The 25,876-nt window shown below is 48.0% G+C and overlaps 1 protein-coding gene across 6 annotated transcripts in view; it reads right to left on the bottom strand.

Annotated features, from left to right (window-relative positions):
* Positions 1-251: 251 nt before the first annotated feature.
* The window catches only part of atat1 (alpha tubulin acetyltransferase 1), a 62,827-nt gene continuing 37,202 nt past the window's right edge, over positions 252-25,876 (bottom strand). For 5 of the 6 annotated variants that reach the window (XM_072259171.1, XM_072259170.1, XM_072259173.1 and 2 more), the window contains 5 exons: positions 25,255-25,338; positions 22,427-22,637; positions 8,190-8,296; positions 6,543-6,588; positions 252-2,863 (listed from right to left, as the gene is read on the bottom strand). In XM_072259171.1, the coding sequence (XP_072115272.1) occupies positions 2,530-2,863; positions 6,543-6,588; positions 8,190-8,296; positions 22,427-22,637; positions 25,255-25,338 (782 nt within the window). In that variant the 3' untranslated portion in view covers positions 252-2,529. The remainder of the gene's footprint in view (positions 2,864-6,542; positions 6,589-8,189; positions 8,297-22,426; positions 22,638-25,254; positions 25,339-25,876) is intronic. The other variant, XM_072259174.1, reaches the window with a different exon arrangement.

The raw sequence follows: 25,876 nt of genomic DNA, 5'->3' as shown, positions 1-25,876 counted from the left end.
ACAGCAGAGAATTTAATTTGTTATTGTTTTTTTTGTATTTGCAGTTTGCCTTTTGCACATTGGTTGTTCGTGTGTGCAGCTTTCATTGATTCTATGTATTTCTTTGTTCAAATGTGATGCCTACAAGGTGACCTATATGTACTTTGACCTTTTGGCCTCAGGGTGACACACGTACATGGTGACCTATATGTACTTTGACCTTTGGCCATGACCCACAGGTTAAGGTACAGATGACGCAAAGCTATGCACGCATATAAAAATACTTTAATTGCAAACAGTCTTCTCCACAAATACATCACTGTTACATACATGTTAATAATTTAATAGACAAACGCAGGGCAAACTACCCATGCTACAAAGGAAGGGGGAGGTGTCACCACAACCCCTAAGGCACAGAAGGTAGATACACATTGAAATCTTCATGCACATGCACATAATACTTCTTGGCGTTGAACGGAAACACCTGGTTTGAACAGTAAATATCTTATTTCACTCTTGCATTGTGTCGCCCTAACAACTCAATGGGGAGGGGTGAATCCGACAGGATATATGAACGTTTCACAACAGAATCCTCTCAGTTAAAAACTAGCAAAATGCTTATGACACTTCAGTAATAATTAACAAGGAGTCCTAGTGTATTAATTGCACGGGTAACAGCAAGTGGGAGGTCAGAGACAGACTTGCACAGGATTTGTATAGTATTGGGGGGCAGGATGGGAATCAACTTTGGTCAAGCGGAGCAAGAAGCACTTTGTTATACCGTATCGTCATTCTGACATGGGAGGCCATTCGGCCCACTGAGTCCTTGCAATACCATTCCCTGTGCCCCATACCAGGGGTATGGAGGGAAGGCTGGGGCAGTGTTCTGAGTTGGATGATCAGCCATGATCATAATAAATGGCGGTGCAGGCTCGAAGGGCCGAATGGCCTACCCCTGCACCTATTTTCTATGTTTCTATGTTCCCTCTCCCATGCGCACTGGGAGCAATTTACAACTGACTCCCACTGCCTCCGAGGATGTGGGAGGAAACTGGAACACCCAGGGTGAATGTGCAAACTGCACACACAGACCGGGATCGGGATCTAACTCTGTGGATTTGGAGCTCTGGGGCTGTGTGACAGCATCTCCACCCACCCCGCCACCTACCACAAGGTTTTTACGTTGGCGATCACCTTAGATGCGTTGGAAAGATGCATCTTCCTGAGGCTGACGACAATGGGAGCTGATTTGTAAGCATTAAGTAACTGTGCACAGGTCCACGTCCCTTGCAGTGTCACCACCCGAAGGTGGTCGATCCAGTTAAGGACAGAACGGGGAAAACAAGAAGACCAGAAGGAGCTCGGAGGAGCACCCTGGGAGTTCAGAGACCGCAGAATAGGAAAAGTGGAAGAGCGCGAGTTTGGCTGAGGGGAGGTGGAGCTGGTGTCCGGCCGTGACGTGGGAGCGTGAACCAGCCGGGTCCGGCTGACCCAGTTGTGGGTTCCACACTCTGGGCAGCTCAGAGACTGGAGGGGCAAAGTCTCTCACAGGCGCTGCTCGATCGGCTGAGCTCCTCCAGTGGGTTGTTGGAAACACCATGAGAAACTCTGCTGTGCTGCTGGGAACACCACGGCGTGGGGGTGGGAGTTCCTCTATTATGCCTGGGGGAGGTCCGAACTTGCAAGTTGGTTGCAGTTAGGTTTGGAACAGGGGATTGGGATGGGTGTTACTCCAAGTTTCCCCTGTCACCTCTCTTTATCGGTCACCAAGGCAGCAGCAGCTCCCTCCTCCTGGCAGTCAGACTCAGAGGCACAAGAGATTCTGCACATGTTGGAAATTCAGAGCAACACACACAAGGAGCTGGAGGAACGCAGCGGGTCAGGCAGGAAATATGGGGTGGGGGGATACACAGTCGACATTTTGGGTGACGTCTTTCATCAGGGCTGGAAACCATTTCCTTGCCAGTCCCGAGGAAGGGTCTTCACTGGAAATTTCAGCTGTTTATTCCCCTGCATAGATGTTGCCTGATTTGCTGAGTTCCTCCAGCATTTTGTGTGATATTGGGTATATTCAGAGGGGAGGTTGATAGGTGCTTGATTAGTAAGGGCATCAAGTGTTACGGGGAGAAAGCAGAAGAAGGGGTTCAGATGAGAAATAAGGCAGCCATGATGGAACGGCAGAGCAGACTCGATGGGCCGAATGGCATAATTCTGTTCCTGTGAGCTATGGCGATGTCCCTTTGGTCTGTGTTCAGCCTCCCCCTGACAGTGGAGGAGACCAAGGGCAGGCAGGTGAATGAGGAATGGGGGGAGTTGGAATGACAGCCACCAGGAGCTCCAGGTGGTCACGTTGGACTGAGAGCAGGGGCTCAGTGTCACAGTTTGCTCCTGGTCTCTGACAGACCGTCCCAGGCTCCGAGTCTGTGAAATGACTGGTTCTCCGGACCCTGTTACAGCTTCCCCCCCCAGAGACAACCCCCAGCAACATCTGAGGGGGAGGGTGGGGGTGCAATGCTGGCCGGTCTCCTCTGGGAATAAGGATGCCCGGCTTCACCAGGGACGGGTATTCCTGAACTTGTTCTTGTGACGGATCCATTGTGGGTGGGAGACGAAAGCAGAGCCTGACCAAGGAACGGGATCACTACCACACCAGGGGGACTGGGTGGGTGCCTGCTGGCGGCAGCCACTTGGACTATGCCCCGCTGCCTCTCTCTGCTCGGGTGACTGATCCCTCTGACCCAGGCCTGGACCTCCCTCGTGCCTTGGGGCCGGGGGAGGCTCGTGCCTCCCTGGAGGGTCTGTGTCCTGGGAGAGGTGCTTCAGGTCCAAGGCTGGGACGGGATGGGTCAGAAGTTTGGCCCCGCTGCTCTGGCATCCTGTGCCCCTGCATTGAGGAAACATAGGAGGTTAGGTTGAGATGGGCACAGCTGATCCGATCAGTCAATACGTCCCCCCACCCCAAAACAACGTGGTAGGGTGGCTTCCACATTCGCATGATAACAGGTCACCCGGCACAGAAACAGCCCCCATCCTGAAGGACCCTCACCACCCAGGACATGCCTTCATCTCATTCCAACCATCACGGAGGAGGTACAGGAGCCCGAAGACCCACACTCAACCTTTTAGGAACAGCTTCTTCCCCACAACCACCAGCTTTCTAAACGTCCATGACCCCATGAGCACTACCTCACATTTTATTCTCTATTAACACGATTGTTTATGTTTCTCATGCTAACATTGCAATTGTTCAATATATTGCACTGTGGTGCAGAACAAATTTCAGGATATACTGTCAGTGATAGTAAACCTGATTCCGATTCTGCTGACCATGGAGAGTCACCAACACAGCCCAGTCCATCTTGCAAACCAGCCAGTGTAGTAAAGGACCCCTCCCACCCCGATCGGGCAGTGCATAGAAAAGCCCCAGGCTAAGGGCAGCTTCTAACCAGCTGTATCAGACCTCTTAAGAGTTGATTAACAACTAACCCTCAATCTATCTCATCACAGCCATTGCACCTTATTGCCTGCCTGCCTGCCTGCCTGCATGTTTTCTGCAGCTCAAAGGCTGCATTCCCTTTGTGTCACCTTGATGAGCTTTGCCTGGAAGGATCTGTCCTAATGGCATGCGAACTAATGACACAGATGCATCTTTTTGGAAGGTCGAACTTGAAGGCAGAGTAAGGGGAGGTTTACTAGAATGTTACCTGGGTTTCATCTCCTAAGTTACAGAGAAAGGTTGAACAAATTGGGTCTTTATTCTTCGGAGCGTAGAAGGTTGAGGGGGGACTTGATAGAGATGTTTAAAATTATAAGAGGGATAGATAGAGTTGACGTGGATAGGCTTTTTCCATTGAGAGTGGGGGAGATTCAAACAAGAGGATATGAGTTCAGAGTTAAAGGGCAAAAGTTTAGGGGTAACATGAGGGGGAACTTCTTTACTCAGAGAGTGGTAGCTGTGTGGAACGAGCTTCCAGCAGAAGTGGTTGAGGCAGGTTCGATGTTGTCGTTTAAAGTTAAATTGGATAGATATATGGACAGGAAGGGAATGGAGGGTTATGGACTGAGTGCAGGTCGGTGGGACTAGGTGAGAGTAGGAGTTCGGCATGGACTAGAAGGGCCGAGATGACCTGTTTCCGTGCTGTAATTGTTATATGGTTAATGGCAGGATTCCTAGCAGTTGGAGGAACAGAGACACCTTGGGGGCCGCAAAGTCCCTGTACATCAATAGGGTTGTTAGGAAGACATTTGGTGTGTCGATCTTCATCAGTCGAAGGATTGAGTTCAAGAGTCGCGAGGTAATGTTGTAGCTCAATAAACTCTGGTGTATTGTGTTCAGTTCTGGTCACCTCATCCTGCAGAGGAGATTCACTAGCGTTCTGCCTGGATTAGAGAGCATGTCCTATGAGGAAAGGTTGAGCAAGTCAGGGCTTTTCTCCTTGGAGCGAAGGAGGATGAGAGGTGACTTGCTAGATGTGCATAAGATGAGAAGAGACACGGGTGGAGTGGACAGCCAGTGGGTTTATTCCCCAGGGTGGAATTAGTTAATATGAGAGGTGAAGGTATGCCAGAGGCAAGTTGTTTTTTTAATATAAATACGGTGAGTGGTGTGTGCACAGAACACACTGCCAGGGGTGGAGGCAGAGGTGGACATATCAGGGACATTTAAAATACACTTAGAGAGGTACATGGATGAAATGAAAATGGAGGGCTGTGTGGGAGGGAAGGGTTAGGTTGATCTGGAATGGCCTGTACTGTTCTATGTGACAATAAGAAGCCAATTACAAATCCCATGTACCAGCACTTGTTTGTGGTTAATACGTTACACCCTCTGTGTCCCTCTCACTGTTGACCGAATTAAAATTAACTCTCTGAGGGGCTCTGACTTCTGCTGTTCATGGTACCTGTCCGACTGTCTGCACCGAGAGCTGTACCTTTTCTCTCACTGCAAGTGGGCAGAAGGAACTGGCCAAACACAGAGCCCCTCTTAACCAGCAGCCAGTGCAGACAACACAGAAAATGGTGAAGTTGTGGGCAGCGAAGAATGCTGTCAGGGAATACAGCAGAATACAGATCGGCTGCAGATGTGGGCAGAGAAATGGCAGATGGAGTTTAATCCAGGCAAGTGTGAGGTGTTGCTCAGAGGTCAAATGCAAGGGGAAAGAATATAGAAAGGGGCATCAGAGTCCTCGAATAATTCAGCACGATAACAGGCCCTTCAGCCCAACAATGTTGTGCCGACCATGTAACCTACTCTAGAAACTGCCCAGAATTTCCCTACTGCATGGCCCTCTATTTTTCTAATCTTGTAGATGTGCCTTTCCTTCTGGACTACCCCAATCCTGGGTGGAGGGGGAGAAATACTTTGACCTTCCACCTTGTCTGCACTCGTGATTTTATAAACTATCAGGTGGCTCCTCATCCTCCTACGTTCCAGGGAATGAAGATCCAGCGTGTCCATCCCTTCCTCATAACTCAGGTCCTCTAGTCTAGGCAGCATCTTTGTAAATCACTTCAGCACCATCTCCAACCTGACAAAGCCTTTCCTATAACACGGCGACCAAAACCATACACGACTACCGTACAGACGGAGCCTGGAGTCCGAGGAGGGGCTGTAGAAGAGGTGCACCAGGATTGTGCCTGAATTGGAGAGTTTTAGCTATGGGTGGTGGGGTGGAGATTTGTCTCGACCAAAGTGGGTGCAAGGTGCACCTACCCTCCGCTAGCCTGTAGGTCACCCTTGGGCAATGCTTAGCCCCCTGATCAGGGTCACGTGAAGCCATGGGGAGCCGGATGGCTGTATGAGCAGCTGGTGCATATCAAGTCCTGGTTACGTGACCACTGACCCTGGGCAGGCAGAATATTGATAAAGACTGGGGTCACCCGTCTTGTAAAAACACTGCCCAGAAGGCGGCAATGACAAACCACTCCTGTAGAAAAATTTGCCAAGAACAATCATGGTCGGGACCATGATCGCCCACGTCATACGACATGGCAGATAATGAATGAATGCTATGGTTGGTTGGATTGTTTTCTCTGGAATGTCAGATGCTGAGTGGAGACCTTATAGAGGATTATAAAATTACTGGAAGTGTAGATAGGGCAGACTCAAGCGATTCTGTAGATGCTGGGAATCTTGAGCAAAATGTTGGTGGAACTCAACAAGTCAGGTAGCATCCATATTTCGGGCTTTTGTCAGAAAGGCTAGACAGTCGTGATCTTTTCCCCCAGGGTGGAAATGTCAAATACTAGGTGGCATATGGTTAAGGTGAGGGTGGGGAATTTCAAGGAGATAAGTGAAATTGCTTTTCTTTCCACAGAGAGAGGTGGGTGCCTGGAATACATTGCCAGGGGTGTTGGTGGAAGCAGGTTCGGTAGGGAGATTTGAGAAACAATTAGACAGACACGTGACGAGGGGAAGGAAGGGATATGGACTGTGTGCAGGCAGAACGGTTTAGTACCATATCTGGTACCATATTCAGCAGAGACGTTCTGGGCCAAATGGCCTGTTCTTTTAATCACTGAAGCGGGACACCAAGTTACTGTCACATGTCTGGAATGCTCACCCGAGTCCTGACCGTCTCCTCTGTTCTGACGGGTCCTGGTCCAAATCTGGAAAAAAGACACACCTGTTACACTCGGGGTCCAACACACGGCTACCTTCCCTCCATGCAAGCCGCCCGAGGGGGGAGGTTGTGAATTTGCGATCCTATGACCTTTGTGCTCACGATGGCCCAGATTTTACACTGGCTCTTGCAACCATTAGGGTGGGGAAGTCCAGAGCATCGAGCAGGAAAGCCAAAGATGAGAGTCCAAAATTGTTCCTCCACAGGGTCCACATTGTAACCTCCCCCTGTACAGACATCAAACAGTCATGAGCAGACGGGAACCTTGATTGATACTCCATCAATTAGCACCAAGTGTGTTGCTTGTGAGATGAGGGAAGGTTTTTAATGTTTACTATGAATTTAATGCTGAGGGTTTATAAGGCATTGGAGTTTTGTGAGCAGTTTTGGGCTCCAAATCTACAAAAGGATATGCTGACATTGGAGAGGAGGTTCAAGAGAATTATTCCAGGAGGAGCGGTTGATGGCTCTGGGGCTGTACTCCCGGGAGCTTAGAAGAATGGAGGGGGGGGGGGGTATCTCATTGGAGCCTATCAAATATTGGAAGGACATGTTAGAGAGGACGTGGCCTTACAGATCTCCTTCTGCTGGTAAATGCCCAGTGGTGTGAATGGTAGCTGGTTCTGACGGGACAGGGGTGAGCACTCCTCCTTCTGGAGGGTGGGTACCTTTCTCTGTTCCTCTTCAGCAGCCCCAGAACACTGTTCTCACAGAGCACCCCAGTCAGATGTCCCCATTCCTTAACAGCTTTCCCAGTGGGACCTTGCGATCTGCCCAAACCCTGGTCTTCGTGTGGAGGGAACCTCCCCTGATTTCATCACCCACTACCTCAGTCCAAAACCCCAGGAGCGGGGTCTAGAGCACCGTGTGGACTCTGTCAGGTCTACACAGAGCTTTGAACCCACCAGATGCTGTCTCTGCCTTCACTCCCCCCAGCCTGGGTCCAGCCACCTCTATTCTTTTCAGATGCAGATTTATTTATCACAGGTACATGGAAACGTGCGTCGTTTGTGTTAACAACCAACACACCCAGGGATGTGCTGGGGGCGGCCCGCGAAGGCCACCACACATTCTGACGCCAACATAGCATGCCCACAGTGCTTGGCAAAACAAACCAGGCGCAAACAAGGCAACAGCAGCAAACAAGCCCTATTCCTCACTCACGTACACAGTCCGCTAACCCCAGGACAAGGCTGCCTTTGGCCTCCAGCTCCCTTATGGATTTGCAAGATCTGCATCAGTTAAGCCGAATCATTATCCGCTCCGCTCCCCATGGATGCTGCCTGACCAGCTGAGTATTTCCAGCTTTTTCTGCTCTGGTTCCCACTCACCCTCTGCTGTGTACGGAAATTTCAAGTCCCTCCAAACAGCCTAAGAATGCACGTTCAATTACATCCACTACCCAAAGGCTGGTCTCATGTTCTGTCAAACTCCTTACGATCAATTCCCTCAGCTGTAAAAGCAAGGACACAGGAAGCAGGAGCTACGGGAAGTCTTTCGTGCCCAGTGGTCTAGAATGGAGCAGCTATGCTACAGGGAACCAAGCTGAGCATGTTTCTTTACCGTGGACAGAGTAAAGTAACTCACAAGGTTCTGTTGACATCGTTGACCTGTAATCTGGGGACCGAGAGCACGCTTTGCCGACCGGACACGTGTTCCCCGGGGTAACCTCTTCCTTCGCCTCAGGATCGTCACTGTAAAGGCAAAAGCAGGGGCAGAGAGGACAGGGGAGGGAGGGGTCGGAACACGCACACAAGGGAGAGGGAGGAGGAGGACCCGGATTTGGGGAAAGGAGGCGAAGGATGCAAGAGGTGGAATGTTGGCACGATAACAGAGGTGAAGGGGGGTGTGTGGAAAACACAGGTGGAAAACAACAGGATTGTGGAATAAAAACAATGCAAATGTCAAACTGATAAAGGTGGGGATGAGACGGCGCCAAAAATAATGAGCTAAGTCAACTCAAAAACAAAACCTGCAAAAACTGGGGACTAGGTTTGTAAAACTGAGCAGCCACCACCCCGGCGTTGCTAGAGTTGAGGGAACCAGTGTGTAGTAACCATTGCCTCTTCCCTTCTCTGCAAGAATGGGGTTAGCATTATGTAACCCACACAGTGCTGAATGGCCGTTGCAGACAACCGTGCTTAGCTTGGCCTGACTCGGTACACAGGACGATTGCCCCAACTCAACAGTGGCCACTCTCAATTTGATGCTGGAATCCGGAATAACACATGATCTGATGGAGGAACCCAGCGGGTCAAGCAGTATCTGTGGAGGGAAATGGACGGTTGAGATCTCTCACATTGACTAAAGGGAAACATCGACTGCTCCTTTGTCTCCACAGATGTTGCCCGACTCCCTGAGTAACTCCAGCAACTTGTGCATTGCTTCAGTTAGATAGCGATCGCCATAAAGCTTCTAGAGGACAATTAGAAGCCAATGTTAGAGTCATAGTGTCATAGAACACTACAGCACAGAACCAAGCCCTTCGGCCCATCTAGTCCATGCCAAACTATTAATCTGCCTAGACCCATTGACCTGCAGCCAGACCATAGACCTCCATACCCCTCCCATCCAAATACCAAACCAAATTTCCCTTAAATGCTGAAATCAAAACCACATCCACATCCACGCTGGCAGCTCCTTCCACATTTCACCACCTCTGACTGAAGAAGTTCTCCTCGTTCCCCTCAACCTCTACTTGTAGTCTCACCCAACCTCGGTGGAAAAAGCCTGCTTGTATTTACCCTATCTATACACCTCATAATTGTGTATACCTCTATCAAATCATCCCTCAATCTTGACGTTCTAGGGAATAAAGTTCTAATCTATCCAACCTTTCCCTATAACTCAGGTCCCTAAGTCCTAGCAACATGCTTGTAAACTTTCTCTGAACTCTTTCAATCTTATTTACATCTTTCCTGTAGTAGGTGACCAAAACTGCACACAATTCTCCAAATTAGGCCTCACCAATGTCTTTTATAACTTCAACAAAACAGAACCCCTGTTCTCAATACATTGATTTATGAACAGTTTTCTTTATGACCCTGTCTACCTGTGCTGCCACTTTCAATGAATGACAGACCTGTATTCCCAGATCCCTTTGTTCTACCACGCTCCTCAGTGCCTTGCCATTCACCATTCAAGATCTACCCTGCTTAGTCCTTGCAAGTGCCACTTGCCCGCCTGCATTTAATTCCATTTGCCATTTTCAGCCAGTTTTCCAGCTGGTCCAGATCCCGATGCAAACTCTGATAGTCTTCCTCGCTGTCCGCTGCATCCCCAATCTTGGTGTCATCTGCAAATTTGCTGATCCAGTTTACCACATTATCATCCAGATCGTTGAGATAGATAACAAATAACAATGGACCCAGCACCAATCCCTGTGGCTCAGCACTGGTCACAGGCCTCCAGTCAGAGAGGCAACCATTTACTACCACACTTTGGCTTCTCCCACAAAGCCAATTTACTATCTCATCATGAATGCCAAGCGACTGAACCTTCCTGACTGACTTCCCATGTAGGACCTTGTCAAAGGCCACGTCCAGAAAATGTATGTTGACAATGTCTGCTTCTCTGGTAACTTCCTTGAAAAACTCTACAAGATTAGTTACACACGATCTACCATGCTGACTATCCCCCAATTAGTTTCAGTCTATCCAAATACTCATATCTGGTCCCTTAGAATATCTTCCAATAACTTTACCACTACTGATGTCAGCGGCCTGTAATTTACTGGCTTAATTCCAGAGCCTTTCTTAAACAACAGGAAAACATTAGCTCTCCTCCAATCCTCCAGCACATCACCCATGGCTAAGCATGCTTTAAATATTTTTGCCTGGCTCCGGGCAATTTCTGCACTAGCCTCCCATAGGGTCCGAGGGAACACCCGTCAGGCCCTGGGGATTTATCCACCCTAATCTGCCTCAAGACAGCAAACACCTCCTCCTCTGTAATCTGTATAGAGTCCATGACCTCACTGTTGCTTTGCCTCACTGTGTCCTTCACCCAAATGAATACAGATGCAAAAATCCATTTAAGATCTCCCCCATCTCATTTGGCTCCATGCATAGATTACCACTCTGATCTTCCGGAGGACCAATTTTGTCCCTTGCTGTCCCTTATGCTCCTGGATATATCTGCACAATCCTTTATGATTCTCCTTCACCTCATCTCCTACAGCACCCTCATACCTTCTTTTAGCCCTCCTGATTTCTTTCTTAAGTGTTACAGTATCTTGTATTATTAGGGACCTCCTGTACCTAATGAAAGATGGCCAGAGTATCTACCTATGGTCTTCTGATGCTGTAGTCCATCACTTCAAGGTTGTGTGTTCACAGACACTCTACTGTACACTGCTGTCGTAACGTGTGGTTACTGAGTTATTGTCACCTTCCTGTCAGCTTGAACCAGTCTGGCTATTCTTCTCCGACCTCCTTCATTAATAAGACGTCTTTGCCCACACAACTGTCGCCCACTGGATGATTTTCGTTTCTCCCACCATTCTCTGTAAACTCTAGAGACTGTTGTGTGTGAAGATCCCAGGAGATCAGCAGTTTCTGAGATCTTCAAATCAGCCCATCAGGCAAAAACAATCATTCCACGGTCAAAGTCACTTAGATCACATTACTTCCCCAATCTGATGTTTGGTCTGAACAATTAAACCTCTTGGCCATGTCTGCATGCTTTTGTGTTGAGTTCTTGCCACATGATTGACTGATTACACAATTGCATTAATGAGGTGTACAACTGTACCTAATATAGTGACCACTGAATGTAAATTGCATGTGAAAATAAAAATATATAAAACTATTGATGCTGAAAATCTGAGGGTAAAAGACAAACTGCTGGAAAAACTCAGCAGGTCAGGCTGCATCTGTGGAAGGAGAAATACAGCAAATGTTTCCCATCCAAGACTGTTCCTTAGATTGTATACCTAGGAACACAGATCTGGGGAGAGCTGGGACAGAGAGAGAGAGAGAATGATCACACACATGTAAAAGGTCCAATCATCCAGGTCTTTATTGTAAACATAGAAACTACATTGCAAGGTCATTCATTTCCTTATCATCACAGGCATGCAGGAACTAACATATCCATCCACACAAGGGTTACTAGGAATGATAAGGATGTGACCATCAAAAAGACAACATAGTGACCTTAGTGATACAGCACACTCTGCCCCAACATCTCATATGATCTATCCTGGGCCCAGCACACTAATGCAATCACAGAGCAGGCAAGCCAGCGGCTCTACTTCGTTAGTCTGAGGAGATTCAGCATGTCAATAAAGACTGTTTGGTGGGAAGTACTCTGGCTGGTTACATCACAGCCTGGTATAGAGGCTCTAGTGCACAGGATCGCAAGAGATTGAGGAGGGTTGTCGACTCAGCCAGTTCGATCATGGGCACTATCCTTCCCACTCTTGAGGGCATCACCAAGATGTGGTGCCTTAAGAGGGCGTCATCCATCACCCTCCCCACTTGGGACCTGCCCTCTGCTCGTTACTACCAGCAGGGAGGAGGTCCAGGAACCTGAAAACCCACACTCAACGCCTCTGGAACAGTTTCTTCCCCGCCACCATCAGATTTCTGAACGGTCCATAAACCCATGAACACTACCTTGTCCTTTTTTATCTGCACCATTTATTTTTGTAATTTATTTATGTCTTTGCACTGTACTGCTGCAAAACAACCAATTTCTCGTCATGAAAGTCATTGAAGATAAACCTGATTCTCGGCAGATGCAAGAGAGGTGATGTACTGTCTGCAATTCCAGATTTCCCTGCCCCTCCAATTACCAAGCAGGCGAGCAATCATCCCTGGGGATATTCACTCTGCAACACTCCCCCCTTCAGCAGAGAGTGCACCTTGATATCACCTGCCCACTCCTCAATACAGAATTCACAGGTGAGATGGGCTGGATACCAGGGTACAGAGGGGTGGCCTCTGTCCTCAATTGCTGGCTGTGGAGGTGCCTTCAACCACGTCCAATGTGACTCTCATCACTGGTTTTCCCCAGGGACAGAGTCAGTGGCCAACCGATAGACGCCGTAGTCTATCTCCTTCTACTGTTATTGGCCCCTCGTAGCCTAACTCAGACCTGTCGACTCGTAAACTCCCACTGCACCAGCTGAAACCAGCAGCTTCAGCAGAGTGAGCTGGGGTCAGCCCGATTTCGAAAGCAAGGCCAAGGCAATACTTGAGGTAGCTACCATTCCACCTGCTGGACCTGCGCCAATTGCCGGCAGGACAATGCAGGCAGCAGTGTGAATGTAGAGAAGATGTTCAGGAAGGGGTGTGGATCTGGGCAACTCGGGTCACGTCGGGGTAGAGCAGGGACAAGTTGCAAACATAAATTCAGACAATCTGGTCACTTCTTAACACTGCCAATAACAGAGGAGGTGGTAGTGGTGAGTGCAGTTGACAGATACTCAAGGATTAACCTTATTCCCCATATGCTTACAGTATTTGGACAGATACATCGGATAGATGAGGCTTAGAGAGACTTGGGCCAAACACAGGCAGGTGCAACTAGTTCAGGAGACACCTTGGAGGACTTGGGCTGGAGGACCTGTGTATACCGCTGGGAATCTATACATTAGGACTCAATATTAACATCATCAACACATTAAGAAATAGACAAGGACCAGAATATCGCCCAGGTAACGTTCCTATGATGCCAACTTTGCAACCTGGCCTTGGATTTTACTCTGCTGGTCAATGGGAAATACTGGACAGGGACATCAGTCCCCTGGGGCTGGGCACGCAGGGACTTGTTGCTCCAAGGGTTTCAGATCTCCCTCAGCCACATTTCTGAGCCGGGCGGTCCGAAACCAGGCTGCTCTACCTGGACCCGGCCTCTCACACATTTGGAACCGTGCCCTATGAGTAACCTCAAGATGACTTGCCAATCATCAGGGTTGTCAACAGACATCTAACCGGCTCTCTCACATCCTTTCAACTCTCTCCTAACCAGTCTATTACCTAAAACATGAGAGATTCTGCAGATAATAGGCAGGAGAAAATCCCGAGCAACGCACACAGATGCTGGAGGGACTCAGTGGGTCAGGCAGCATCCATGGAGGGGAATAAAGAGTTGACGTTGCAGACCAAGACTCTTCATCAGGACTGGAGAAGCCTTGTTGGGGGGGGGGGGGGGGGATGTTGGGAAGATGACAGAATAAGGTGGGGGAGAGGGAGGAGTACCAGCTGGTACAGCAGGGGAGGGTGGGTGTGTGAGAAGGATATAAAATATGAAGCTGGAAGGGGATGGGTAGAAGAGGTAAAGGGCTGAGGGAAAAAACCTAATAGGAGCGGATTGTGGACTATGGGAGAAAGGGAAGGAGGAGGGGAACCAGAGGGAGGAGATACGCAGGCAAGTGGAGAAAGGGTGAGAAGGTGACCGGAACGGGGAATGGGAAAAGAGAGGTGGGGGGCAGGAGGCGAAGTTACCAGGATATTAACATTGGAGGCTACCCAGACAGAATATGAGATGTTGCTCCTCCAACCCGAGTCTGGCCTCATCATGGCAGTAGAGGAGGTCGTGGACAGATGTGCCAACATGGGAATGGGAAGTCGAATTAAAACGGGTGGCCACCTGGACAAAGTGAAGGTGCTCAGTAAAGAAGTTCCCCATTCTACATGGGGGGTCTCACCAATGTAGAGGAGGCTGCACCATGACCACTGGATACAACAAATGTCTCCCAACAGACCAGTCACGATCATAGAGCTATACCGCACAGAAACAGGCCCTTCGGCCCATCTTGTCCATGTCAAGTGTGGTGCTTCTCTATGCTAATCACATTTGCCTGCATTAGGCCCAGATCCCTGCACTACTTTCCCACCCTAGTACCTGTCCAAATGGCTTTAAAATGTCACTGTTCCTTTAAAGAAGAGAAGCTTTATTTGTTACATGTACGTACATCAAAAGATGCAGGGAAATGCATCGTCTGTATCAAATGAAATTCATCTGGGAAGCTCACAAGTACCATCACAGGTCTGCAGCTAACACAGCTTGCCCAAAACTCACTAGCGCCTTTGGAATGTGGGAGGTCATGGGGAGAACGTACACACAGCAGCAGGAATCGAGCCCCAAACTCATAGCTGGTGCTGTAAAGTGACTGCACTAACCACCATGCTACTGCGCGTGGGTCTTTTGTCGGGTGACAGCAACAGTCTGCTATCTACTTGGTTTGGGGTGCGTGCAACTCCAGAGCCACACTGCTTGGTTATCCAATGCCTGTTAACGTGGGCTAGTGCAAACAGCATCAGCGGCTAGCCATGAACATGACTGCACCAGGTTTGTGCCCTGACAAGAAGTTGTATCTCACTTGCAAGTTTACCATCAAAATGTTCAAATTGAGTTGGACTGCGATTAGCAGACATAACATTTTACACAACAAGGGTGCTGGTGATAAGGTGCCAGAAGTTTTGAGAAGGTAGGATCTAGCTAACTTACAGTCATACTGAAAAAATGGCCGCACAACCCTGCAGTGGTGTTGAGAGGGAAAATAAATCCGTTATGATTAAATGGTGAAGCACTCGATGGGCTGAATGCTCCAGTGTCATTCCAGTTAGTGTAATGCTCTCACAGTTCCAGTGATCTGGGCTCAGTTCCTGCCGTTGTCTGTAAGGAGTGCCTGGTTTCCTCCCACATTCCGAAGATGTGCAGGTTAGGGTCAGTGAGTTGTGGGCGTGCTGTGTTGACAGCAGAAGCATGGCATGGCGATATTTGCGGGCTCATTTCTCTTTAAAGTGACAGTGCTCCACTGCCCCCGTCCCTCGGACCCTCCAGAAGTAGCTCTGTGAGGTGGTGCTGGACAGTGATTGCAGCCACCCCGCTTTTAGTGATCGATGGGCTGTCACATTCCCAGCGTGGTTGCAGCTGGACTCATCCAGGACTCCTTCTCTTCCTTGGCCTGTGCCTCACTGGTCATAGTCATGGGATAATCTAGGACTTTGTGATGTCAGTTGGAAGAAGCCTTTACTGGCTTCCAGCTACGACCTCCTTCGTGCTGCAGTCACCAAACGAAACAACCTGAATGTTTCAAGGTAACATCAGAATATTACCTTGGACAGGTACGAGGAGAGAAAAGGAGTGCAGGGACATGGGCCTAATGCAGCCAAACAGGGTTGGCATAGATAGTCAGCATGGATCAGATGGGTCGAAGGGCTTGTTAATGTGCTATACTGCACACTAATTTCTATAGCTCTACTTACCTCTTCTATTCCTTCTCTATACAGCAAGTCCCTAAGAGAATAAACTCCCTGTCCTTCACCCATAACAGCAACTGATTCAACTCCTGATACACTGAACAACAATAGAGAATTTAAAACAAGCCCTGATGAAGGAACTCAGCCCTGAACATTGACTGTTTATTTCTGTCCATAGTCCTCCTGAGTTCCTCCAGCATTTTGCTCTGGATTTCCAGCATCTGCAATTCCAGCATCTGCAGAATCTCTTGTGTTTAAAATAAGAAAGTCATGGATAAAGTAAAACTCCTGAGAATCAAGTCCTAAAGTTACTGGAAGTCCAGTTACTCTGCTCCACATTGTACGTAAAGATTGACACCATCTGCCAAAAGCACGTTGTACTGGCCAGCTGGAGGTTGGGGCAGGAAAAAGCAGGATTCACCACAATGCCTACATTACAACACCATCTACTCAATAATAGCTCCACAGGGGCAAACGCTCTATGGTCTACATAACGAGAGTATCTAGCAGCTTCAGCAAACACGACTCGAGACACGAAACTACAGCAAATCGTGGCAGGGTTACTTCTGAAACTAAAAGTAGTGAGTGCAGGAGCGCTCCGTCGTAGAAATTGTCGCACATGGATCAGCCCTGGCTCCTTGCAGCTGGGCAGTCACCTGGTGTAACTGGGGGAGAGGTGCAAACACTGGCCAGGATGGCATGAGTACGGTGCATCAGGAGAGGTTGGGCTGTGTTGAGAACTCAGCTTCTCTACGCACAGTTTGCTTGCTTCCTTGCTGAATAACAATTTGTCTTTAACGAAAATAAGATATAGGAGCAGGATTAGGTCATTCCACAGCCATTGAGTCTGCTCTGCCATTCCATCATGGCTGATTTATTTTCCCTCTCAACCCCATTCTCCTGCCGTCTCCCCATAACCTCTGACATTCTTACTACTTAAGAACTTATCAACCTCCACTTCAGATCTAAGTGGAGAATTGGCCTCCGCAGCCATCTGTGGCAATAGATTCCAGGTCCACCACCCTGCGGAGAAAGAAATTGCTCCTCACTTGTTCTAAAGGGACGTCCTTCTATTCTGAGGCTGTGTCCTCAGGTCCTAAACTCCCTTGCCATAGGAAACGACCGCTCAACGCCCACTCTACCTCGTACATAACCTGTGAATTACGCAAGGGCAAATTTCTGCAACCTGTAACCCGAGGGGTCGACTGCAAAGAGCAGAGCTCCTTCCAGTGACGGAGATAACCAGAGGGCAGAGACCCAAGGGGCTTGGGAAGAGACGAGTGATGAGACAAGAAGCTTCATCAGTAAATGTAATGGTGTGTTTAGGACTTGGAGTACCCAAGTGGTACATAGCTTTACAAAGCGAATTGACCGCGCACTTTGAAAGAGAAAATGAGCAGGGTATGGGGAAAGGGCAGGTCTGGCCTTTGGAAGAACTACAAGGAGTCAAGTGGCCATCATCCTCCCTTGCTATTTCCTGCTTTACACAGAATAGTTCGGAGAATCAGGAGAGAGGCACATTGGATAAACTGGTGCTGTTTACTCAAATAGAAACCCAACAAGGCACAACAACTGAACATATATGGTTGTAACATCAGCAAGGTGTCACTGATAATCCCCTGCGTGATGGCACCTCCCCACTCCAACAATACACCTTAGCCTCCACACATCCTGCTGTTTGCTGTTGCTTTAAGCATTGGTTAAAATTCCTTTGTAACACCATTTCTGCTCTTCTACGGAGTATGCCTTATCAAAAGAGCAAAGCAATGCAGGGATAGTCAGCAATTGGGACCCATGCACATTCACTCAAAACAAAAACAAAAAAATGCTTGACCCTCTTAATCAAGTTGCTTCCCAGTTTAAAAGCTGTAACCTTGACATTGGCCGCACTGGTGGTCTCATCGATGAGGAGCCTGCAACTTACTTACACCGCTGGAAGCCAGATTTCCCCACATATCGAAGCCAACTTCTTTCATAAACCTACCTCCCCTTTCATACCCATCAGGTGTCAACTCTACGCATAAAGACAGCTACAGTCTCCCTCCAGTACCCACTACACAAAAGTACACACACACGTATACCCAAGTACTTATATTAAAACACACACGCGCATGTACCAACGTGCGTTCATGCACCACAAGCAGTAAACCAGTCACATAAAGAACACACAGATTCAGGGCACAGGAGCTTCTGATTCCTCAAGCCTCTTCTACCATTTTATAAGATCTCCGCTGATCTTATTGTTATCTCAACTCTATATTCTTGTCTACCCATAAATATCATTTCACTTCGTCATAAAGAAACACCCAAAGATTCTGACTCCTTGAGGAAGAGAGTTCCAAAGACTTAAGACCCTCAGACCCCCATCTCCGTCCTAAACGGAGAACCCTTTAGTTTTTGTTTAACAGTGATCCCTTCTTCTACGTTCTTCCCTGAGAGGGAAGATTCCTTCAACATCTGCTCTGACAAAGTCCCTCAGAACCTTATGTGTGATAATTAAATCTCCTCCCACTCCTAACTCTAGAGATACAAAGCTTGTCTGCCCAAGTTATCAGCATAAGGCAACCTGCCCATTTCAGACAAGGGTTTAGTAAAACCTTCTCAATGTGCCCAACCATCTTCAGGAGTCAGCACCCATCACTAATGACCCTCACCACTTGGGATGTTCTTGTTACTACCCTCGGGGAAGAGGTACAGGAGCCTGAAGACTCTCACCCACTTCTGCCCCTCGACTATCTGAATGGTTCATGAGTCTATGAACATTACCTTATCATTTCTTCCCTTCTGCACTTAGTGTTGCAATTTATAGTAATTGTGTGTCTTTGCACTACAGTCCTGCCAAAAGAGGAGAAATTTCACGTCGTATAAGCCAGTGAAAATAAATCGGATCCTGATTCTGATGCACTAACTTCCTTTCTGAACAAGGAGACCAAATCTGTACTTCAGATGGTCTAATGCCCTCTTCTCATTACCACCATCAATCAGGGAGGAGGTACAGGAGCGTAAAGACCCACACTCAATGTTTTAACAGCTTCTTCCCCTCCGCTGTCAGATTTCTGAATGGACCATTAACCCATGAACACGACCTCACTTTCTGCTCTATTCTTGCACTCCTTATTATTTTATATTTCTTACTGAACGTAGCAATTTTAAAATTTATTACAGTGTTCTACTATTGCAAAGCAACACACTTCATGACATATGTCGGTGATTACAAACCTAATTCTGATCAATGCTGCAGCATTAACTCCCTTCTTTTGTATTTAATTCCCTTTGTGCATGCTTGCTGCTCCTGTTCGGAATCCCATTGATGTCTGACAATCCCATTAATCCGGAGGTGTTGGGATGAACTGCAAAACCTCATCTGTTGCTCCAGCAGGGAACACTTCCCACTTCAGCCGTTTGCAAGTCCCACTACTCATCGGGAAGACACGGGCTGCTCCTTTGCAAAACTAAGAACTTTAAAACAGCCCGGGACAGTGTTTAGGATTTATCCACAGGAAAGTATAACAAAGTAGACAACAACTTTAAAAAAATCACAGCTGAGTTAAAAAAAAGGTCAAAGTTCTCTGTAAAAAATATTACATACAAGTTAAAAAAAAAAGGCCATTAAAGACCATAAAACCCATTAAATACTTTAAAGATTTGTACTTTGCTCAGACACCATGGGAAACAGGAGGGGCTGATGTCAGGGGAATGTCATTTGAAAGAAAGTTGAGAGCGAGTAAGGGAACTGGGAAGGAATGGAGGAGAAAGAGAGACAGAAAACCAGAGGATAGATGAACAAAGAACAGGCTTTCTAACGGTGGCCTAGATACTGGACAGATTGATAATCGGGGTAATGTACAGACATGCAGACATGCACAAAGCCAGGGCAATCACCGACAGAGAAACAAAACAGGTCCAGGTAAACGTATCCTGATCAAATACCATGCATCAGACCAGTTAACTTGGCCTTCACAATACAAACTCCTTTGTTTACCTTGGCCAAACCTCCTGACACGTACAGATTCCACCCCATTTGTTACACTGATCCTCAACCATTGCCACTGCAACAAACACAGCAGAACTTTCCCATCAAGACCATCAGCAGTACTATCTGAACTGGCATCCCCCATATCTGGGTTACCCCTACACTTGGAACATTACAGCTCAGTTTAGGACCTTTGGCCCACGATGTTGTGTTGACCTTTTAATCTACTCCAAGATCAATCTAACCCTTCCTTCCTACAAAGTCCTCCATATCTCTATCATCCACATTCGTATTTAAGAGTTTCTTAAATATCCCTAATGCATCTGCCTCCGCCACCACCCCTGGGGAGGGTGTCCACACACCCACCACTCCCTCAGTGAAAAACTCTGACAGTTTCCTTTAATCACCTTAAAATTTTGCCCCCATGTAGTTCCACCCATTTCCACCCTGGGTAAAAGTCTCTGGCCATCCACTCGATCTATGCCTATGATCATCTTGTACACCTCTATCAAGTCACCTCGCACACTCCTTCACTCCAGAGATAAAAGTCCTGGCTCACTCAACCCATCCTCTCCAATCTTGTTACCCAATAGTGCACAGGTTGGCTTGACACTTTGCAGCCTATATAAAATTCATCCCACCAGAAGCCCTGCTGTTTGTATCCCAACACATCCCACCTTGGCCTGCTGAACCCACCCACTCACTCATTGCACAGTTTTGTAGTTCTCATCCTCGTCTCCAAATGCATCTCTTGGCCCCTCCTTATCGCTGTAACGTCCTCTGGCCACGCACTTCTCTGATCTCTGTTCTCCTCCAGCTCTGGAAACTTGGACAGCCGCTTCACCCCCTCCCCATTGCAGTCTGTACCCTGACCCCTGGGATCTGTCCCAGCAAACTTTGTCTCCTTTCCCTCATCCTCTCAGAGCCTCTTCATGAAAACTACCAAAATGTCTGTCGCCATTTACATCAGCAGTGCCAAACATTGCTCCTGTGAAGACCTGTGTCCTTTGAATTCCTTGGACAACTTTTAAGAGGATATCTTAAAATTATATTAGAATGTTGTGTATTGTTCTACATCATATAGAACATAGCATTTTTACAGGCCCTCCATTTCACAATGTGCTGAACTAATTAAAGATTAAATGTAGTAATTAAAATTAAAGCTAGTAATTGAACACAACTAAACTAAACCCTTCTGTCCTTATCCTCCTCTGCAGAGTCGTGTGCCTATCTCGAGTATGTTAAACTTTTTGTTGTATTTGTCTCCACCACTCCAGGCAGTGCATTCCACTCTGTGTAAAAACAAACTTGCCCCGCCCCTCTCCTTTGAATTTAGCTCCTCTCACCTTACATGCATAACCCTCTAGTACTTGACATCTCAACCTGGGGAAAAAAGATACTGCCTGCCTGCTCTGTCTATGCCTGTCATAATCTATAAACCTCTAGCAAGTCTCCCCTCAGCCTCCACCACTCCAGACAAATCAAAACAAGTTTGTCTAACCTCTCACTGTAGCATCTACCTCCTAATCCAGGCAGCGTCCTGGTAGACCTCTTCTACACCAAAGCTGCCAACCCTTCTTATAGAATTGAATGCAATTGGTGCAGCCTAACCCGACTTTTATAAAGCTGCAACATAACTTCCCGAGTCTTGAACTCAATGCCTTGAGTAATAAGGGCCAGAATGCTGTAAAACACCTTCTGTATCACCCTATCAACTAGTGAAAACTATGCAGCAATGGATCAGTCTTCTAGATCAACACTGTTAAAGGTCCTGTCATTAACTATGTACTGTCCCTTTATATTATACAGAACATAACAGCACAGTACAAGCTCGGCAGCCCGTGATGTTGTGCTGACCTATTAACCTACTCTAAGATCAATCGAACCCTTCCTTCCTACAAGCCAAACAAGAGAAAGTCTACAAATGCTGGAAATCCAAGCAACACACACACACAGTGCTGGAGGAACAGGTCCTGATGAAGGATCTCAACCCAAAACGTTGACTGTACTCTTTTCCATAGATGCTGCCTGGCCTGCCGAGTTCCTCCAGCATTGAGTGTGTGCTGCTTCCTACATAGCCGTCCATTTTTCTATCATCCATGCGTCTAAAGAGCTTCTTAAATGCCCTCAATGTATCTGCCTCTAGCACCACTCTAGCATGGCATGCCACACCCCCATTACTCACTGTTTAAAAATACCTCTAACACCCCCCCACACTTAAAATTATGCCCCTCCATATTAGCCATTTCTGCCCTGGAAAAAAGTCTCTGGCTATTCACTTGATCTAGCTCTCTTTTCATCTGGTGCACCTGCATTAAGTCACCTCTCGTACTCCTTCACTCAACCTTTCCTCGTAAGACATGCTCTCCATTCCTTGCAGCATCCAGATAAATCTCCCTTCTGCCTTTGCACATCCTTCCTATAACGAGCCGACCAAAATCACCTCAGACAATTTCGATATTCTCGATTTGGCCCACAATGCAGTGCTGACGGGAGTGGCAGGTATATGAGAAACATTAGGTAAAACACATTCAAACTCCTTTTCTCTCATGCTTCAGAAGACGCTGCCAGGCCCGCGTGAAGCTCGCTCCTGCACACAATACCGCAGCAACCAAGTGGATTTCAGTACCGACACTCACCTGGTTCTCCTCCTGTGGGCAGAGGTATCATCTGCCAGCCTCGCGCCGTTCAGCATTTGGGGGTGTACACCCCTGACGTGGCGCAGTACTTCCTGTTGGCCAGGCTGGGGTCGGCCAGCTTGCCGGCGGGAGCTGCAACCCAGGCTATTGGAGCGCATCAGAGGCGGCGCCTGGTTGAAGGGCCAGGGGAGCTCCTTGTCTTCAGGGAGCCCTGCGGGAGACAGCAAGGCTGCAACGTCAGCAGAGCGACGGGATGGACGATACAGGAGGTGGCAGAGTCAGTAACGCACTGATGCAGAGTTAGGGTGTAAAGTGGAGAGGTAGGGGTTATAGTCATAGGGCACTAAAGCGCAGAATAGGCCTTTCAGCCCATCTAGTCCATGCCAAACTGTTAATCTGCCTAGTCCTGACCAAAGCCTTCTGTCCATGTGCTTATCCAAAGCTGCATCCACAACTTTGACTGGCGCTTGTTCCACACCCTCACCACTCTGAGTGATGCTGCTCCCCCTCAGATCCCCCTTAAATATTTCACCTTTAACCTATGACCTTTAGTTCTCATCTCACCCAACCTCAGTGGAAAAACCCTGCTAGTGTTTACCCTTTCTCCCCTCATGCTACAGGGATAAAGTCCTAACCCATTCAACTTGTCTCTATATATAACACAGGTCCTCAAGTTTTGGCAAGATTCTGGTAATTTTTTTTAGGTTATGACAATTTAGTGCCCGAGAGGACAGTGAAAGCAGATCCAATCATAACCTTCCTCACATTGGAATGGCGCACAGCAATATAACCGGGCTAGTGCAGAAAGAGATGAGGGAAGAGGTGGAATTAAGGATCAAGGATGCGGCAGACATTCATGATGATACTGATGGCCTTCCAGATGCTACATATCGCGAAGATGGACTGGCAGAAGGAAGCGACAGGCCTGTGATGGACTGAGCAGCGTTTTCCTCAAACAGAGCTGCCACTCGAACAGCACCAGGTGAATGCATGCCTCAGTACAGAGATACATCGGTGCCCAGCTTGGCACTCTTGGACTTCCAGTGTGAACATTCGCACTTACGAGAGGCGTAGACAGAGACAGTTGGCATCATGGTAAAAATGTCTAAAGCGAGAGGGTGTGTGTTTAAGGTGAGAGGGGCCAAGTTCAAAAGGGAAGTGTGGGGCAGGTTTTTAGTTTACACAGCAGTGGGTGCCAGGAATGCGCTGCCAGGGGTGGGGGTGGAGGCAGCAACAACAGACACTTTTCAAAGGCTCTTAGATGGGCATTCAAATGTGTAGGGAGTGGAAGGATATGGACCATGTGCAAGCAGAAGGGATTATTTTAATAAAGTGTCATTAGATTAATTAGTTCAATACAACATTGTGGGCCGAAGGACCTATGCCTGGTCCATGTTTGAGCACCCCTGCACACTTGCTCGTGCTGTGCACTCAGGTGCTGGGAACTTGGCACGATCCGCTGCCCTCCCCACCATTGCGCCATGCAAGTGGGTATCAAGAACCTAGTGCAAACCCTCCCTTTGGCATGTCCCCCCCATGACTCTTTTCCAATTTTTCACAGATCCACCATAGAAAACATTCTGTCCAGATACATCACCGTTTGGTACAGCAACTGCTCAGCCCATGATCGTCAGAAATTGAAGAGTTGCAAACACAGCTGTGTGTGTGTCATGGACACCAGGTTCCCCTTCACTGACTGTCTGCATGTCCAGCTGTCTCAGGAATGCAGCCAATGTAATGAAGGATGCCTCCTACCCCAGTCCTCTCTCCTCCCCTCTCCCATTAGGCAGCTTCAGAGCCTGGACCATCAGACTCAAGGACAGCTTCTCCCTGCTGTTACAAGGCCCTGGAATGGACCTCTCACACGCCAAAAGATGAGCTCTTGATCTCCCCATCTTTTTCATTGTAGTCCATGAGACATAGGAGCAGAATTAGGCCATTTGGCCCATCAAGTCTGCCCCACCATTCCACCATGGCTGATTTGTATGCCCTTTAACTACATTCTCCTGCCTGTTCCCTGTAACCCTTTGATACCCTTGCTAATCAAGAACCAATCAAACTCCACTTTAAATATACCCAATGACTTGGCTTCCACAGCCAACAGCGGCAATGAATTCCACAGATTCACCACCCTCTGGCTAAGGAATACCTCCTCATCTCTGTTCTAAAGGATGTCGCTGTGCCCTCTGGTCCTAGACTCTCCCACTATTGGAAACATCCTTTGCATGCCCAATCTATATTTGATAGGTTTCAATCGGATTCCCCTCATGCTTCCACACTCCAGCGAGTACAGGCCTAGAGTCATCAAACGCTCCTCAAACATTAACCCTTTCATTTCTGGGATCATTCTTGTAAATCTCCAATGCCATCCCTTCTTAGATATGGGGCCCCAAGCTACATGCCTTGCACCAGCTGCACTGCACTTCCTTTCTACTGTAACACTATATTCTGCGTTCTGTTGTCCTTTTTGCAAGCGCGAGGTACTTCTGCACAGTGCGATCTGTCTGGGTGGTGCGCAAAACAAGAGCTTTTTGATGTGTCTACACGTGACAACAATAAACCAACTACCAGTACCAGCGAATGCTGCCAGAGGTTCAAGCACAAAGAGGCCTCCCTGTTCCACATCTGAGGCACTGTCCAAGCCACAACCAGGAGAACAGCACCAGGAGTGACAGACACAACTCTCCCCGGTGCAAGTCAGGCACCTCTTACACTTGCCACCATCTTGTCCTTTGGGTTAACACAGTGTTTTACAGCACCATGAGGGGAGGGGCTGCTCAAGCTTTGGTGACGGGGGTTGGGAGGGGCTCATCTCCAAACTTACTTACCCTCCCGCACCGTAATGGAGTAAGGTTTAATATCTTGTTCCACCTTCTTCGGGGCACTTCTGTGAATCAGCCTTGTCCCACGCACTACCATAGAGGAAAGAGAATGATTGACGATGATACATATCACAGTGAATTCAAAGACAAAAGGCTTACCCTTCATTATTGTGGCTGAGATCTGCCTACGTGATTGCGGTCAAGGCCTACCCACCTCCAACTTTTGACTATCAGTCCCTGGAGTTCAGTGGGTTTTACAGAGAAAGGCTCCTCAGGCAGGGACGTGCTCTTATTCTCTCGGCTGAGGTTGGCACACCGAGCCGCAGTAATGAGAAGTCTCCCCACATGCTTTGATGGGGCAGGAACACACCTGTCCTTAAAGCCCACTGGATAGTGGAGCCTCACTGAAGCACAGCGGGCAACAGGTCACTGGAGTGGTGCTGGGACCCACAAATTTCTGACCTGAGAGGTGGACACCACCCAGTCTGTCACACAAGACCACAAAACATAGAAGCAGAATTAGGCTATTCAATCATGACTGATTTATTTTCCCCCCTCGACCCCATTCACCTGCCTTTTTCCAATAACCATATATTAAATACCTACCAACCTCTGCTTTAAATATACC

The sequence above is a fragment of the Mobula birostris genome, chromosome 5, assembly GCF_030028105.1.
Source record: "Mobula birostris isolate sMobBir1 chromosome 5, sMobBir1.hap1, whole genome shotgun sequence".
Taxonomy (NCBI): domain Eukaryota; kingdom Metazoa; phylum Chordata; class Chondrichthyes; order Myliobatiformes; family Myliobatidae; genus Mobula; species Mobula birostris.
This window is presented reverse-complemented; position numbering and strand designations above follow the sequence as displayed.